Here is a 17,671-nt window from a genome sequence, read left to right as displayed (position 1 = left end):
CAAAACCCGGCTTGCAACAAACCAAAATAAACCTCTTGTGTAAACAGGGCTTTATAAATTCATATTGTCCTGAAGCAGGGATTTCTAAACGGAAAACGTTTTTAGGGGGAGGAGGGGATGGGGTAGAATAGCTGGAACAGATTGGGATCCATGTAAACGTCTCTAAAGGACAGATAGGTAGAAAACACACTTATTTATCCCGGGTAGCCCCTTTAGTTGCTAGATGTAACCGTCATCAATGGAACCCTTAGGAACAAAGAGCTGAAGAGGGATCGACAAAGGTTTTAGAATCCAAGAATTTTAACAGTAAATACTATCAAAGGAACTCAGGTACCAAGGTTTATGCAGCAAAACGTAAATTCTTGGCGGCGTTCCATGGTACGGAATGATACCAAGTTTTGACATGGCACCCTGGACGTACCATCGAAATTCAAACCATGTTTGGTTAATCACAGTAAATATTTTGACAGCAAATGAATTAGTATCAACACCAGCCTAGACAAAACCACATTCCTAAGGCACATGCCTGTACTAGCCTGCATAAAGACATTTCTACCGGAGGGAGGAGAGGGTAATGATTATTTGGCACTCCCTTAGGGACGAGTTCATGGAAAGTTTTTCAGCTTATCATCGAAGTCTAACTTTCTATTCCTAAGCAATTTTCTAAATTTCTTTTTCAAGTTGTCCTCCTTTCAAACAAAACTCTGGCCCACATTTTACGAATGAACTGGAATTAAAGTGTTGATTTTGTGGAGGGAAGGAGAACACGAGGAACTATGAAACCTCGGAACACAGGGAAAAATGATAACCAACGAGTATGATACCACGTATGATGGTAGCCTGCGCTGCATCCGGAATTTTCTGTCGTAAACAAGTAAACGTTCGGAGGCACGCAGGCTAGTGTGATGGGGGGGAGGGTGGGATAGACTTGAGTAATGAAAGGTAGCAGTTGTTTCTCATTGTTTCTCATTGTTCTCAGCTCATATCAACTAGAATGTCAAGTTCACTCAAACATTTTCCGCTTATCGCTCATTCCTTTCCTCTGCCTCTCTCCGGGTGTCCGAACCTTGGCTTTATATTATATGATGAACTTGTTATCGATATGGGACATCACAGCTGGTGCCTTCAAAACCGCTGTTAACACTTACGATTCTGATGATTTATTATTATTCCTTGTCGTTCGTAAACGTAGACACCGCTAGGACAACGGCTTCGAAAAGGCGTAAGAAAAACTTCGTTGTTGTTATTTCCTTGCTTTGCAAAAGCCTCAGTTAATACTTGCATGCACCCCAGCAAGGAAATAATCCAATAGGATTAGTTAAGGAATAGTCAATGCTTTGCGTGCGTATATCCAGTTCTGGATGCACGCGGGAGGTTACGTTGCTAAGCACGAAAGAAGCAGAAGAGTTGCACAAGGCGTAGCCGAGTGCAACTCTAGCTTCTCGAGTGTTTAAAAAACCTCCCAAGTGCATTCAGAACTGGACATATGCACAATTAAGCATTGACCATTGCTTCTATAACATAGCAAAACCGTAAAAAATATTTATTTATCAAAAAAACAATGATGCGCACGCTAATTAACCAATCAGAGCGCGCGTCATATCGTGGCTATGTTATAATCTGTCATGAAATGAAATGGAATGGAACTAAAGGCACGGGAAATAAGATACTTGTATCAGTTCTTGATAAATTTGGGGATATTATAACAGATTGTAAAACTAATTGACTGAATAGTAATGGCTGATTAAGGATCAACTTCCTATTCGTCAATGATATTTTTTTCTATTCGTGAATCAAGATTGAGCTATCAGTTACCAAGGCAAGCTCTATGGTGGCGCATTGAAGCCATAGCATTTTTTTAGTCTTTTTTAATTATTTTTTTCCTACTTTTTTCATTTTTATGTTTTTATTCATTTATTATTTTTTTTATTTTTTTGAAATCAAAATTTAATTTAATTTAATTCCATATTTCGAAACTAATTTTTTTTAATCGTGAATTTAATAAAATTGTATTAATTTTTATCTATTTATATTTTATTTATATTTATATTTTTTTAATTTAATTAAATAATTGATAAAAAAATTGATATCAAAATTATAATATTTTGATTTTTTTTTTTTTTTAATATATATATTTTTACGTTGTGATAGTCTTCGGTTGGTTATGTCTCGATTTATTTGTTTTATCTTGACTCTATACTACATGTATTGATCAGTACGCGAACTGATATATATCTGGCGTACATGTGTATATATATACGATTACAATCATGTGATTAACTATAACGTAACTAGTTTTAGTTTTAGTTTAAAAACAAAGATGCATTGTCACATAATATCATATAATGTTACACACGTGGCCCATTGAGGCCATAGGCCTAGGAAGGCCATAGGCCATGTGATAGATCGCGGGCGCATGATGTACATCATTCCATGTGACATATCTCAACCCCTCGACTATTTACTGCTAGAAATGTCTGTAAAACGTAAGAAAGATTGGGAAAACTTTCGCGACAAAATCTCAAAAAAGCGAACTGATGGAAAGAAGAATCGCGGAGGGTCATCAGGCAATTTAACCGTGCAAAGGCTGTCAGCTAACGTCGAAGGTAAATGTCAGAAGTAATAATAATATAATAATATAATAATATAATAATATTTATTTATAAAGCGCAAATACAAATCTGTTCTAAGCGCTAGTAAACAAACGACAAAGACAACGACAAAATAAAATAATTTACAAAGAATATGCTAATTTGAAGAGATAAGTTTTAAGTTCAGTTTTGAATGAGGCAAGACTTGATGCATTTCGGAGAGATATTGGAAGTGAGTTCCAGAGTTCAGGAGCAGCCACAGAGAAGGAGCGATGACCATAAGATTTAAGATTATAAGAATGTGCTGATAGAAGAACTTGTGATGCAGAACGAAGATTACGGTTCGGTTTATACACTGAAATGAGTTCCCGGATATAGATAGGAGATTGGCCATGAAGAGCTTTAAAAGTAAGTAATAGGATTTTATATTTGATTCTAGATTCAATTGGTAGCCAATGCAGATTAACGAGGATAGGTGTAATGTGGTCATGTTTATGGGAAAGAGTGATTATTCTGGCAGCAGCATTCTGTACAGATTGTAGTTTATCTAAGAGTTTGTTTGGTAAGCCAAAGAGCAGAGAGTTACAGTTGTCGAGTTTGGAGGATATGAACGCGTGGACGAGAGTTTCAGTTGTTTTCAAAGAGATGTATTTTCTTATTTTAGCAATGTTTCTGAGATGATAAAAAGAAGACTTGCAAATATTATTCACATGACGAACCAAAGTAAGATGCGTATCAAATATGACACCAATGTTCCGAGCATGCATTGAGGGCATTATCACATCAGAACCAAATTGAAGAGAAGGAAGAGTTAACTGTGGGCTGTGCTTTGAAGAAAATAACAGGAATTCAGTTTTGCCTTTATTTAGTTTCAATTTATTTGTAGTCATCCAAGCATCAATATCAGATAGACAGTTTTCAATCAGATTCATGGAATCATTAAGGGACAAATCATCATTACAGGAGAAAGGAATATATAATTGAGTGTCATCAGCATAAAGGTGGAAAGACATTCTGTGTATTCGGAGGATATCAGCTACTGGAGAAGTATAAAGGAGATACAACAAAGGACCAAGTACAGAACCTTGAGGTACGCCACAATCAAGTTGAAGGGCTTCAGAAGAAAAATCATCAATGGAAACAAATTGAAAGCGATCAGTGAGGTAGGACTTAAACCATTGAAGAGCTATGCCAGAAATGCCAAATTTTGTATGGAGACGATCTAGAAGAATTTGATGATCAACTGTGTCAAATGCAGCAGATAGGTCCAAGAGTAGCATGGCAACACAAGAACGATTGTCAATGGAGTGGAGGATATCATTTTGTACTCGAAGAAGAGCAGTTTCACAGCTATGAAATGTTTTGTATGCAGACTGCAATGGTTCATGGAGATTGTTCAGAGACAGATAATCATTTAGCTGAAGGGAAACGACTTTTCCAATAATCTTGGAGATATTCTTTAAATTAGAGATAGGGCGATAATTTCCAAAAATTTCATGATCAAGAGATGGTTTTTTCAGTAACGGTTTTAAAACAGCAACTTTAAGAGAAGATGGAACAACACCAGTTTGAAGTGACAGGTTAACGATTTCACATATAGTAGGCAGTAATGCACCAAAATGTCCAAGTAGGAGACTTGCAGGAAAAGGATCAAGACTACAGGATTTAGATGACATCTTTTTCGCAATGACTGACAATTCATCAATAGAGATAGGCGAAAATGAATCAATTTTACAATCCAGTTTAGGTGAATCCAGATAAGAGAAATCATTTGAAAGATGTGACGTAGGAACGAAGCCATTTCTGATGTTAACGATTTTGTTTTTAAAGAAGTAAACAAAATTGTTAGCTAGATCTGTGGATGAAGTTGAGGTTGGTAGTTTTTTCTCAGGTATACGGTGTAGCAATCGATCAATAGAACGGAATAGATCATTACTGTTAGAACCAGCATCAGTAATCAAATTAGAATAAAAATTCATTTTTGCATCAAAAATCAGTTTTTTAACAACATTACATTGATCAACATATAATTCACGGTCAACCTCTAATTTGGAACGTCGCCAACGTCTTTCTAGATTACGACGCTTTGTTTTATTAATTTGAATTTCGTCAGTATACCATGGAGCTCTTGGGCGAAGGGAGATGGATCGAGAACGTAAAGGAGCATGTTTATTTAAAATAGACGATAAAACAGAGTCATATTGAGTACACAAATCAGATAGTTGAGTAGCAGGACATTGATATAGTGCAGAGTTCATAATATCTTGTTGGAGACAATCAGCATCTATTGCACGAAGCTTGCGATAAGAAATGCTTTTTGATTGAAGTAGAGGCTTGTTTACAGATAACATACAATGAACAGCATAATGATCAGATAAAACAGGATCGTGTACAGTAAGGTTGGTCACAGATTTTTCATCAGATCTTGTAATGATTAGATCCAAAACGTGATTACTTTTATGTGTAGGTGAAACAGGATCAAGGACAGTCAGATTAAAACAATCGAGTAAATCCATAAAGCGATTAGCATTATTATCTTTAGTGTCATTGATGTGAAAGTTAAAATCTCCAGAAATTACCAGTTTGCCAGAAGATGTAACCAGTCGTTCCAAGAGAGTAGTGAAATCATCATTAAATAGCAAGCTATTTGAAGAGGGTGGACGATAAACAATAACAATACGATAAGTAGACGATTGATGATGAAGTAGCATTTCCATAAATTCAAAAGACGTGTGAGACATTGTTACATGATGATTGATTTTCAGGCTATTTTTATACATTATGCCAACACCTCCACCAGTACGATTTTGACGAGGAACATGACAAAACGAATAACCAGTAGGACAAATATCACGCACAATAAAATCAGAATTAGTATTTTTTAGCCAGGTTTCAGTTATAGCGAGAATATCGATGTCTCTTTCAACAACATAATCCTTAATTAAAAGAGATTTATTGTTTATTGAACGAGCATTTAAGAGACAAAATTTCATGTAGTTTGCAGTTGAGGTAGAAATTGAAGCAGGTTCAAGTGATGCAGGAATTTTAATGTTTGTTGTTGAAGCAGGTGATGATGAAATTGTAGAACGATCTGTACGATGACCACCTCGCTTGCCACGAAATCGAAAAAGCTTTAATTCCTTAAGAGCAGAGGAGCAGCAAGATGAAGGAGCTTTTGTATTACGGCGAAGTTCGAAAAGATTTGCTCTTGAGTATGTTATTAACGGCAGTTGACGGTTAAGATTTGAATTTCCAGCTGTGGAATCCAGGATTTCTTTATTGTAATTAAGGACCGATGTTCTGTTATGGCCATAAAAGACATGGGATAACACAGGTGTAGATGTTAAATGTTGTAAAGAAAGACGAGGCATATCCAATGAACGATGATAATTATTTGTGTGATGAACCATATGAAGTCGTTGAACCGTAGTCTTGAGGTCAGAGTTAAACGAAGAAGGGCCAGGATTACGATGAATATCCATAGAAATAGTAATATCAGTTGGAGGATCATGACCAGGAATAGATAATGAAGTATAACCATGCTTAGATATTTTTCCAACGGCAATACGAGACTTGTAGAAACCAGACTTGAGACGAAACGAAGTTAACTGACAAACATTCCAGGGAGATGAACTTGAAACCACTGAATTAATCACTAAACCAAAGTGCAGAGATTTACTTCTTTCAAGATCCAAATGACGATTAATGTTATAATTATCAATATAAGAAAAAGGGACTACATAACAGCGACAAACCATAAAAAACAATAACGTATATACAGACAAAGAATATGTGGCTGCCATGTTAGGCGCCGGAAACGTTTGCGCCATGTTAGTACTCGAGGATCGGGCCATTAACTCTAGTTCCCTTGGACCCAGAGAAAGAAGTTAATCTGCCAAACATCAAAGCAGCTTGTCAAGCACATTTCAAGAAAAATCTCGAGTGCGATGTCTTAGCTGGAGAGAGGGACCCTCATTTACCGATGTCGGCCAGATCGAGAACTGGAAGGTATTACATGTCCGGTTTATTGATAATGCTAGCCAGCACACTGTCATTGACAGCGGTCCTTCAAGTACCCCACTTAACGTTAACAAGGAAACTCTGGTGCGTGAACTCAGCGGAAGGGTCAAAACCAAACCAGAAAATGGTATAATCGCCCCTTCAGTTGTGGCATCCGTGTCATTGAGCCAAATGCTAAAGGTTGGAAAAGTTATCACTCCGGAAGTTGATATTGTTACCCTCCAGCTGGAAGAGTTTTCCGTAACAGATATGTGGAGAGAGCCCTTTGAAGCCAAGTTTACACTACAAAGAAAGCCATTTTCAGAAGGGGGTGTACGTGAAGCCTTTCTGGCCAAAGCGATCAGTGGTATGCCAAAAGGAAAGGACGTCGTTAAAAAGTATCGTAGCGATAAACGTCAAGACATTTTGGAACTTTTTGGAATACTTGAAAATCATACCAGAAAAATCGTCCAAATGAATTCTTTAGCACGCAATTTCGCGCAAAACTTAGATTTGGAAAGGCCTACTCTTGAATATGGAGAAACCTTTAAGTATGTGAAGGTCTATTTCACTTCACTGGACGATGAATTTGTTACAGTGGAGGACTTTATTGATGGAAATTTCCAAAAGTACATAAACAACACTGGAGAAATTTGTCTTAAGGACGATGAGGACATAACACTTAAAGCAGAAGCCTTCGTCCATTATACCTACGTTAGGTCTGATTTCCATTTGATGGTCACTGACATTCAAGGTGTTGGTTACACTCTCTGTGATCCCGAAATAGCCAGTTCAGTCCTTCAAGATAAGGACAGCTCAATTTATTTTTGCTCAGGAAACCTATCACAAGAAGCCATCAACACCTTTTTTAATGGGCATAACTGCAACAAATTTTGCAATCTTTTAAAGTTGCCATCGCTTTGCAAATCAGTTGCAAAGTGACTGTTTGATACTGGATTATCAATTTTTCTCTCTTTCTCAAAACAAGAAAACAATCCACCAACAAAAGAATGCCTTATGCTTGAGAGCAACAGCAATGATGTCCACCAATATATACATACATACAAAAATACTTTGGTGGTTACAGACTGCTTTTTGATTTTATAAGATACATAGTTGTAACACTTCAGACTCATTGACTTGGTCATACTCTGTTTACATCAAAGTGAGATTTCAGATAGATGTAAGCATTATATGCTTGAGAAGGCTCAATATCTTCTGTGTTTGGAATGTGCCTTTCACACTCCACACGAAAAGCACTCTCTAAGTAGTCATCAGTGCCAGTGAGTACATTTGACACCTCCGCCACTTCTTCCAGATTATCTGCTGTAACTGTAAGGCCACATTTTTCAGAACCATACTCCTCTGGGCAATGGTAGATATGATCTGGAACTCCAGTAGGGAGTTCCTTTTTCTTTTGCTTTCGAATTCGATGAGCGTTCCATACAGAAGTACGAAAGACATCAAGCTCCTTCTGTATGACAGGTATGTAGATGAAAGCAAGCAACATTCTGCAAGAAAACATTTAAATAAATATTAATATACTGACATGCTGGTGTCAAATATTGCCTCCTAATTTTTCAGGTGATACCCTTAGCCTACAGACAATCCTTCAAGGATCCCTTAATTTGTCTCCCTAACTGGGACAGACTTGGTCCTGTTCTTTCTCATTGGGAGTCTAGGTCTCTCTTGGCCAAATGGCACAGGAAGCCCAATTAGGAGATTTTTGCGAGAGATAGCCTAACCTATTCGTAGTGTACTTCTCAGTTATTATCCGTAAACTAGAGTTCCTTACATAGCACAATGAAATTGTGAAAAAAAGATGTCAATTCAGTGAAAATACCTTTCCATAAGTAACAAGGCTTAAAATTACATCCATCCTAATTGCTTCTTTCCATTTTTTTCCAGTAGAATTTTGTCTGGATATATTTTAATAGTGTTGTTAGAAATGGGTAGGCTTGCATATATATTTACCGCTCTGTTTCATTACATGGGTCATAATCTCCATCTTCTACCAATGAGGATAGTTGCTTCTTGAAGAATTTCTCCATTCTTTCCAATAGTTCCCTCCACCACCTTTCTATTTTGTTTTGTGTGGAAGGACCATAAAGAACGCTATCAGTTGCATCTTCCAGATCTCCATGCTTATTACGGAGAAAACAGTGCATAGTGGCCATGATGCCAGTTTCTGTTCCCTTGTCTATGCGGATATGTTGTGGCAACACTAAGGAAGAAAAACAGAAAATGTTACTGCTATTTGCGTTTAAGCTTGGACACCCAATTTTTTTCTCGTTCCGTATGATTTAACGTTAGGTTTGCATGGACTCAAACGTCGCGTTTCTATGGGGCCATCACGACGTTTCTAAGTGTGACCCATCTCACTATACATCTAGTGATAAATATCCATACAGATGGTTATGCATAACAAAATACATCAATATATATCAAGTTTACAATATATCATATTACTCATACATTACTCACATTACTCACCTCTGCTTTCATACAGATAGTCTAAGTAAAATCTTCCTATAATGGAGGGATCATTGTTTGTATTCCAAATCCGCAAAAACTGTATCCTTGCACTGTATGTGTCTTGTGCCCCATATATACATGGCGAAAACATTGATTTCTGGTAGCCACACATCTTATCATGACCATCAAGTGACATTGTGAAATCTGGACCCTACATATTTTCGAAAATAATGGAATCAATTAAATCCAAAAGAACTTGTGTGCACAAAACTAATTCATGCATTAATTCTATACTCATTTTATTCAATAATTCCTGTACTTGGTCAACTTACTAGAGACCAACAGATGACTTGCACAAACAGGTCATGTGACCCCATCTCCTTAATTTAAGCGGGCCTGTAAAAATATAAATTGAAAATTTTATAAGGATATTATTATATTTGATTTATAATTATATTTGATGCTAATTCTGTTAAAGTCAATATAATGAGCTAATACTCGGCCTTCATACTAATGTTGGTGCTCTTTCAAATTCTGTTGTTCAGTTTGGGTCACGTGACTCTGAGAGAGCTATGTTTATGTTCTGAGATACAAGATAGGCATGGTAGTCAAGAAACGAACAAGCCATTAGGCAGCTTATTAAAGTACTCACATTCGATAGAAAAGCTTTCGTTCTAGGTGGTCTTTTCGGTTTTCCAACGCCTCCTCGCTCCTCAAGTCCTTGTGGGTTCACCTCGACCATTACATCATACACAAGACTTCTTGGCACGTTGAGTCCATGTACTTCTCGGATCTTCTTATGAAGGGCTCTGTATCCCAATAATTGCCCTGGACCCTCCATTTCTTTTTCAACTGCTGCCTTTACAGTCTCTATGTCTATGTTATAGTCTACGAATTTTATCTCAAAGTATTGCAGTCGCCGAGTCAATGTTCGTATACTCCACGCATATTGGGGATATCGTACTAAAAGCAGGTCGACTATTTCACGCTTCTTAAAATTCTGTCTCATGTACTTGGTAAGATCATCCTTGAGATCATTATCCTCCGTCCACTCATCGTTTCTTATTCTGGATGCCATTTTTGCTGGGGTATCTGTGCTGTGGTATGAAATGTCTTTTTTGTGCTAAAAGGTTACCGCCGACCAATATTATCATGTGCCAGTTGTCAATTAACCCCTCCAATTAACATCAACATGTTGCGTGACAAGGATTTACAGGAATTATTGCTATGGTCGTAGCCTAGTTTTATCATAAGCTGCACCTTTTTTGATTCAGCGATTATTATCCCCGATTAGTGAGGGTGATTCGAATGGAGAATTGGAATCTAATGGTAAAAACCACAGGTATCCTATATATTGTGTCTCATAAAGGAGTTTTTACAAACTTGAAAATAAACATAATATAAGACTTAGTAAAACTTAGTGGAAAAATATTCTTTTTTTTATACCTAAACTAGAACGATTGGATCCATTGGATCCATTGGAATGATATACAGTAGCAAGACGTTTCACTAGTGTTGGGTTATCTGGTTTGGGCTACCTGTGTATTATAGTCGAACTCCTGGAGGCCCCCAAAGGGTATCCCAATGGATCGAATGGAATTGTCTCCTTTTGGGAAATCAGTAGATAAAAAATTTCAAGGATGTGAATGGAATTCGAGCAAAATGTATGCTTCGAAATTATGGCACAATGCATTGACCTAACCTCTATTCTCATCCTCCAACCTCTATCCCCCCCTCCACATGGCCCTATCCCTACCTCCCTCCCAAGAGTGGCATCACATGATCTGAAATGGGCACAACATACAATAAAGATAAAGAGGTCTGTTGGTATGGATTCATTATCATTTAATTATTAACGTTAGATGTTGAGTAGCATCAATTTGGGTCATTGGTTTTCGATAAATTTATAAACTGAACTTCTCTTATGCCTTATTTTGTAAATACTTGGATTCCTGAACATAGGATCAGAACATTTTAAAATTTGACAACTGGCAAAGCAGCCAGTCTGGAACAGAACAGTACTGAATATCGAGATACATTTGGTGTAACGAAAACTAAAAAAGGCAAATAGAAATCACAAAAATGACATTACAGATGTATCTATAACTGTCCTTTCTGAGAACTAAGAGTCAATATTTCTGCAATTAGTCTATAGGGTCGCATAGTAAGTACCACTCACTCTGTGAAAAGCTGGGTATACGAGTCTTGATATTCTCGTATACGAACTCGTATATTTGAAGAATACGTAAGTATACGCAAGTATCGGGTAAACGGATATCTAAAGTGTAATGGAATATGCGATTTCGTATACTCCCGTATTCGGACTGTTTTTCCCTGTCATGGAATATCAGGGGTCCCGGTACGAAGCCGATACGTCTAGTATCGACTTCGTATTCTCCTTGATTTTCCATGCCATTCTAAGTATTCGAGTCCGATTCCCCGGGTTTATAATTCGTATTCTCAATGATTTCCCATGCCATTTCAAGCATTCGAGAATCACGTATCTTGTATTTTCCGATTCCCCGGGTTTATATCTCGTATTCTCAATGATTTCCCATTCCATTCCAAGTATTCGAGAATCACGTATCTTATATTTTCCGATTCCCCGGGTTTATATCTCGTATTCTCAATGATTTCCCATGCCATTCCAAGTATTCGAGAATCACGTATCTTATATTTTCCGATTCCCCGGGTTTATATCTCGTATTCTCAATGATTTCCCATGCCATTCCAAGTATTCGAGAATCACGTATCTTATATTTTCCGATTCCCGAGCATTTTTTACATTTTGGTTTCATCAAAAACATTTTTAATGCAATCATATAATTTTTGTGAAAGATAACTTTAACATGTTTTACTAATGAAATTTAAGTATTGATGAAAATTATAAAATATATAATTGAAAGTTGCTTTCGTTTTCACTTTTTCTTTGGTTTTTTGCTGTTTTGCCGTCTTCCAGTGATTGGGGTGCTTGTTTTGAAGGCGCCGGGCATCTGCTCTGGTGTCTTGGGGTCAGGAAGGGCTAACTCTTGTTGAACTGTTCAAAAAAAAAAAAAAAAAAAAAAAAAAAGGAAATTTACAGTTCCAAAAAGAAAATAAATTAGTTTGCACGTCAGGGACAAATGTTCTATACAATAAACCTGACTAACCTTGAGAAAATGATAGTTTCTTTTTCTTGATATGTCGGTCTTCGCGTACCTCTGCGTCTGATGATTCATCTTTTGAAAACTCTCCTTCTCTGGCAAACTCTTCCTCGCTCTCTTCTTCCGAGGAGTATGTCTCATACTCTTCATCCTCTTCATCCGAATCTTATGAAGAAAATATAATTCATTATTATTTAGCGTTTGAAGGATCCGTGAATTTTTTTTTCTGATCATGCTTTCAGATGGCGCTCAAGACCTTTAAGATCACTCTTCGCGCTAGTCAAATTACGCCACGCGATGATTTGTTAATGTATAATGAGCAACAACTCTCTAAATATAGAATGATTGATGGCATTGAGGATTTAGAGTGATGTTTTAGTTATTACGAGATAATTTGTTCTAAATGTCTTTGTTTGGGGGGGAGGGGGGACATTATGACATTGACTTTCAGCTTCCTACAACTTCCTTCCAGCTGACAAAATGCAAAGCCATTGAATATTAGATAATCATAAACAATCATGCATAATAATTATGCCAATAAACAGTTAATTAACTTGTATATAATTACTATACCATGTGCCCCTTTTCCTTTCAAGAATGGGCTCTTCGGAGAAGAACTTCTGCAGCTGCTGTCCTCATCCTCCATATCTTGAGTTCTTGTTTCCTGCGGGTGTTTTGGTCGGTTGCGCTTTCTTGTTAAAGGCTGTGGGTTTTTTCTTGAGAGGGATGGTCTTCCCCCATTTTCCAGATCTCTTAAGGTTGATGCTGTGGTGCTGTTGTGGTGCTGTTGGTTGACGTATTGGAGTTTGTCGTTGTTGAGAAACAGCCCATGCTGGAGGTCTTGATGGTAATTTCCTCGTACAATTTGCACCCCTCATTCTCTTGTTTTTGAGGTGCTTTGATGTGCTGTCTTTCTCCTTAACTTTTTTTTGTAAAGCTTCGAGGAGGCTTGACAGCTCAGCACTCCTCCAGGATGGACTACGCACGACCCATATCCCTTCCTCATCTCCATCTTCCTCGTCGCTCATATAATTATGGTCTATTTCTGACAGCCTTTCTCTTTCCGCTTCGTTTGCCACTTTCATCCTTTGAACATATAGCTAAATGTAGAAGGACACAAGAAGAAATATTTGTTGTATTAAACATATAATTCTTTCAGTCCATAATATTAAAATGTTCTGTTTTAATAGGTATGATTTAAATGAGCAACAATAAACCCACATAACTGATAAGCGCTTTATAAATTGTAATTATTATTATTATATTATTATACTACTACTTTGAGCAGTATTACAGCGGTCAAAACGGCTCACGACTCACCCTTCTTCTTCGGGAAGTAAGGATCTTGTCTTTCAGTTTTTTTTCTGTCGCTTCTTTCCTTTCCGGCAGATTGTCCAAGTACTGCTGTCTTTTCGTCTCGAAGTATCGAGTGACAGCCCCTTAGGAAAAGATGTGCTTTAATTAAAATAAAGACATTTTAGGGATGTTGTTCTTAAATGTCTTCTATATTCAGTTTATCCACAAATATTTGAATTATTCGGACTTTCAAAATTTGGGGAATTTTCGTCCAAGTGCCCCTTTAAGTAAAGGCAAAATCACAAAATCCTTGCTAAAGTGATCCTGGGGTTGTACCTTTCCCTGAAAAGGTGTTTATTTAGTTTATTTAGAATAGCATTTACGGTATTTGTAGCAATACACCTACACTGTAGTCAAATTCTAAAGACTAATTACATGCTGACGAGGGTGAGGTTGACTAACAGGATCTGTGAAATAATGTATATTAGATAAATAGTTAGATACTAGACAGTCTGTTTATTTAAAGTATGACTTAATTTCAGCCACATAGCTAAATTGCATTATTTACAATGATCAGTTTAAAGGAAAACATTTTAGAATAATAATATATATATATCACATTATTATATTCCTAAAGTATCACTATTACTAGAAAATGGTATTATAAGGAATAATAAATAATTTTGAGCTGAAAGTGGTCACATGATTCTAGGTTATCATCCAATGCAAGAAAAAATTCAATTATGTCTCCTGACAACCAACATCCGCCACAAACATGACGTCACTCTTTCTTTTCCAGAATACCAGTAATCTCACAGTCTAAAGAACTGCCACATACATGACGTCACTCTTTCTGTTCCAGAATACCAGTAATCTCACAGCCTAAAGATCTGCCACATACATGACGTCACTCTTTCTGTTCCAGAATACTAGTAATCTCACAGCCTAAAGATCTGCCACATACATGACGTCACTCTTTCTGTTCCAGAATACTAGTAATCTCACAGCCTAAAGATCTGCCACATACATGACGTCACTCTTTCTGTTCCAGAATACCAGTAATCTCACAGCCTAAAGATCTGCCATATACATGACGTCACTCTTTCTGTTCCCGAACAACAGTAATCTCACAGCATTAATCACATTAACTTCAACTGATTTAAATATATTTCAATATGAATTTAAACATTTCGAATAATCATGCAGGATATCTATCAAATAAAGCATAGTTTGTTTTTTCGATGTTTTTCATTTTCTGTTTGCATCTACTATATTTCAACATCTGAAAATATAAAGGATCCTTCTTGAAATCCCCAGAAATAGCTGTTCTGCGACTGTTTGAATTGTTAAGCCTCTGTTTTTTATCACGAGAGTGAACTTCATTTGAATTGTCATTAGAATTTAAATCTTCTTGACTTGACACATGCACATTTGCGGCGCTGCTGTCCCCTTGTCCACCGGATTTCTTCGCTTTCTTTTTCTTTTTTAACCTTTTGACGTAGGCCATTCGGCTAGCTTTCTTGTGCTTTCCCATATTTTGAAACCTTTAGATATAAGAAACATGCGTTCATGGAAGAGATGAAGACACACAGTACTGGCACAGCATAAAGCTACGAGTAGTGGCAATGAATTCGTATTTGGCAAGAAGTATATCTCAATTAGAAAATAGTTATGAACAATGATACTCACCAAATCTTAAATACGGCCTTTCTAACTTTCTTTTCCAATAGAAAAGCTTAAAATAATCCACTGTGACCTCTGAAGCAACACGTGTAGAAAGTCGGATCGATCAACCAATACCCAAAATGCCGTGCGGACCGTTATAACACAGGAATCCTATTCATCGAAGGGTTTTTTATTTCATAAATGTATTATTCTAAACAACCATAGGATGGTCTTTTACGCTTTATTATAGACTGACATCTATCTATCGACTATTTTTTCGATTCACGCATTTCATCTCATTTCACTTGTGTTGGAGAAAACCTTTCCGAGAACAATCAACTTCAACTAGGCTGAGTAATTAAAAAAAAAACAGACATCGATATATAATTTGATATATAAAATAATTCTTCGACAATTTGCAAAAAAAATACATCTACGTATATGGTGGATGTGTAAAATTATATTTGATATTAAAGTATGAATAATGATTTCGTTAAACTCGATGGACGTACATTACGATGTTTGATACTCCATGAAACTTGGAAATTTTGAGAATACTGAGAATACGATGTTTGATACTCCATGACACTTGGAAACTTTGAGAATACTGAGAATACGATGTTTGATACTCCATGACACTTGGAAACTTTGAGAATACTGAGAATGCGATGTTTGATACTCCATGACACCTCAAAACATTGAGTATGCGTTATTGGATATTCCATGACACTTCAAGATATTAAGTATACGGACTTTGACACCCCACGATACTTTAAGTATCCTGACACGTTGAGTACTGCTCCCGGATACGTTAAATATCAGCGCGTGTCAAGAACTCGTATTTTCCTTGACATCTCTCATTTCACGCAGTGACTATGAAAAAAATGTCATACAACATACCAAATATTGTAGGTACTCTATGCATAGTTTTTCATATGTCTGTACGGCTTACATTGAGTAAATCAATATGCCTTAGCTAAAATTTGTCTTCCAAAGTAGAATGGCTCTCAAGATATTGGCACAGGTCACACATGTCTTGCTCGTCGGAATAACACTGCACAGACCCATTTGGCTTCACAAACACCCCCGAAGATACACTTCGGAATAATTTGTGGCATTTAATGCAACATTCCTCCGTGATTTTCCCCTCTCCGTACCTCGCCTTTAGCATTTGGCTCAATGACACGGATGCCACAACTGAAGGGGCGATTATACCATTTTCTGGTTTGGTTTTGACCCTTCCGCTGAGTTCACGCACCAGAGTTTCCTTGTTAACGTTAAGTGGGGTACTTGAAGGACCGCTGTCAATGACAGTGTGCTGGCTAGCATTATCAATAAACCGGACATGTAATACCTTCCAGTTCTCGATCTGGCCGACATCGGTAAATGAGGGTCCCCTCTCTCCAGCTAAGACATCGCACTCGAGATTTTTCTTGAAATGTGCTTGACAAGCTGCTTTGATGTTTGGCAGATTAACTTCTTTCTCTGGGTCCAAGGGAACTAGAGTTAATGGCCCGATCCTCGAGTACTTCTGACATTTACCTTCGACGTTAGCTGACAGCCTTTGCACGGTTAAATTGCCTGATGACCCTCCGCGATTCTTCTTTCCATCAGTTCGCTTTTTTGAGATTTTGTCGCGAAAGTTTTCCCAATCTTTCTTACGTTTTACAGACATTTCTAGCAGTAAATAGTCGAGTGGTTGAGATATGTCACATGGAATGATGTACATCATGCGCCCGCGATCTATCACATGGCCTATGGCCTTCCTAGGCCTATGGCCTCAATGGGCCACGTGAAAATATATATATATTTTTTAAAAAAATCAAAATATTATAATTTTGATATCAATTTTTTTATCAATTATTTAATTAAATTAAAAAATATAAATATAAATAAAATATAAATAGATAAAAATTAATACAATTTTATTAAATTCACGATTTAAAAAAATTAGTTTCGAAATATGGAATTAAATTAAATTAAATTTTGATTTCAAAAAAATAAAAAAATAAAAAAATGAATAAAAACATAAAAATGAAAAAAGTAGGAAAAAAATAATTAAAAAAGACTAAAAAAATGCTATGGCTTCAATGGGCCACCATAAAGCTCTGCACCCACAGTTCCATCACCGGATCTATTATCGGAAATCAAGAGGAAATTATTATCATTATCGTTTATTTTCTTCGGATGTACTGAAACCGAAGCATTTGACCCCCTATCCCCACCCATGTGCTTGCATAGATGCTCGATATTATGGGCTCTAAAAAACCTTTTCATTTTTGCCAAATGTTTGAGATGGTACATGTATATGCATCAATCGATCAATTTATTCCTCGCTACTCTTGCAGCAACATTTAGGTTCCCCTCCCCCAGAGTATAGGCTAAGACTTCACAAGATTGTGAAGGGTTCTATTAAGACATCCTTTTCTGATTTTAGCTTTATCATTTGTGTAGCGTTTAGCATGTTGTTTGAGAGCAGTCTATTATAAGATTCCCTCAAGG

At 36.8% G+C, this 17,671-nt stretch overlaps 2 protein-coding genes and 1 long non-coding RNA gene across 3 annotated transcripts; all 3 read right to left on the bottom strand.

Annotated features, from left to right (window-relative positions):
• Positions 1-7,734: 7,734 nt before the first annotated feature.
• Positions 7,735-10,210, bottom strand: LOC116293234 (uncharacterized). The gene is made up of 4 exons (XM_031700638.2): positions 9,718-10,210; positions 9,084-9,276; positions 8,565-8,814; positions 7,735-8,101 (listed from the first exon to the last, which is right to left on the bottom strand). The coding sequence occupies exons 1-4, from the start codon at positions 10,141-10,143 to the stop codon at positions 7,735-7,737; spliced, it is 1,236 nt and encodes a 411-aa protein (XP_031556498.2). The 5' UTR covers positions 10,144-10,210.
• Positions 10,211-10,936: 726 nt separating this feature from the next.
• LOC148906874 (uncharacterized) lies at positions 10,937-13,293 on the bottom strand. The gene is made up of 4 exons (XM_089036431.1): positions 13,132-13,293; positions 12,782-12,992; positions 12,215-12,373; positions 10,937-12,102 (listed from the first exon to the last, which is right to left on the bottom strand). The coding sequence occupies exons 1-4, from the start codon at positions 13,291-13,293 to the stop codon at positions 11,984-11,986; spliced, it is 651 nt and encodes a 216-aa protein (XP_088892557.1). The 3' UTR covers positions 10,937-11,983.
• Positions 13,294-13,826: 533 nt separating this feature from the next.
• LOC148906873 (uncharacterized) lies at positions 13,827-15,473 on the bottom strand. The gene is made up of 2 exons (XR_016121193.1): positions 15,194-15,473; positions 13,827-15,048 (listed from the first exon to the last, which is right to left on the bottom strand). It is a non-coding gene; the product is annotated as an uncharacterized LOC148906873 (long non-coding RNA).
• Positions 15,474-17,671: the final 2,198 nt, after the last annotated feature.

The sequence above is a fragment of the Actinia tenebrosa genome, unplaced genomic scaffold (assembly GCF_029948245.1).
Source record: "Actinia tenebrosa isolate PJP-AT-01 unplaced genomic scaffold, QUT_ActTen_1.0 PGA_scaffold4__44_contigs__length_22323623, whole genome shotgun sequence".
Taxonomy (NCBI): domain Eukaryota; kingdom Metazoa; phylum Cnidaria; class Anthozoa; order Actiniaria; family Actiniidae; genus Actinia; species Actinia tenebrosa.
This window is presented reverse-complemented; position numbering and strand designations above follow the sequence as displayed.

Bases quoted from the DNA above. Each gene is read 5' to 3' on its own strand.
- LOC116293234 (XM_031700638.2), bottom strand. From the start codon at position 10,143: ATGGCATCCAGAATAAGAAACGATGAGTGGACGGAGGATAATGATCTC. The intron at 9,277-9,717 runs GTGAGTACTTTA...GAAAATATGTAG, and splicing joins CGAAAGCTTTTCTATCGAAT to GGTCCAGATTTCACAATGTC. The intron at 8,102-8,564 runs GTAAATATATAT...GTTTTCTTGCAG, and splicing joins CCATGTAATGAAACAGAGCG to AATGTTGCTTGCTTTCATCT.
- LOC148906874 (XM_089036431.1), bottom strand. From the start codon at position 13,293: ATGAAAGTGGCAAACGAAGCGGAAAGAGAAAGGCTGTCAGAAATAGAC. The intron at 12,374-12,781 runs GTATAGTAATTA...TTTCTTCATAAG, and splicing joins GAAAGGAAAAGGGGCACATG to ATTCGGATGAAGAGGATGAA. The intron at 12,103-12,214 runs GTTAGTCAGGTT...TTTTTTGAACAG, and splicing joins GAAACTATCATTTTCTCAAG to TTCAACAAGAGTTAGCCCTT.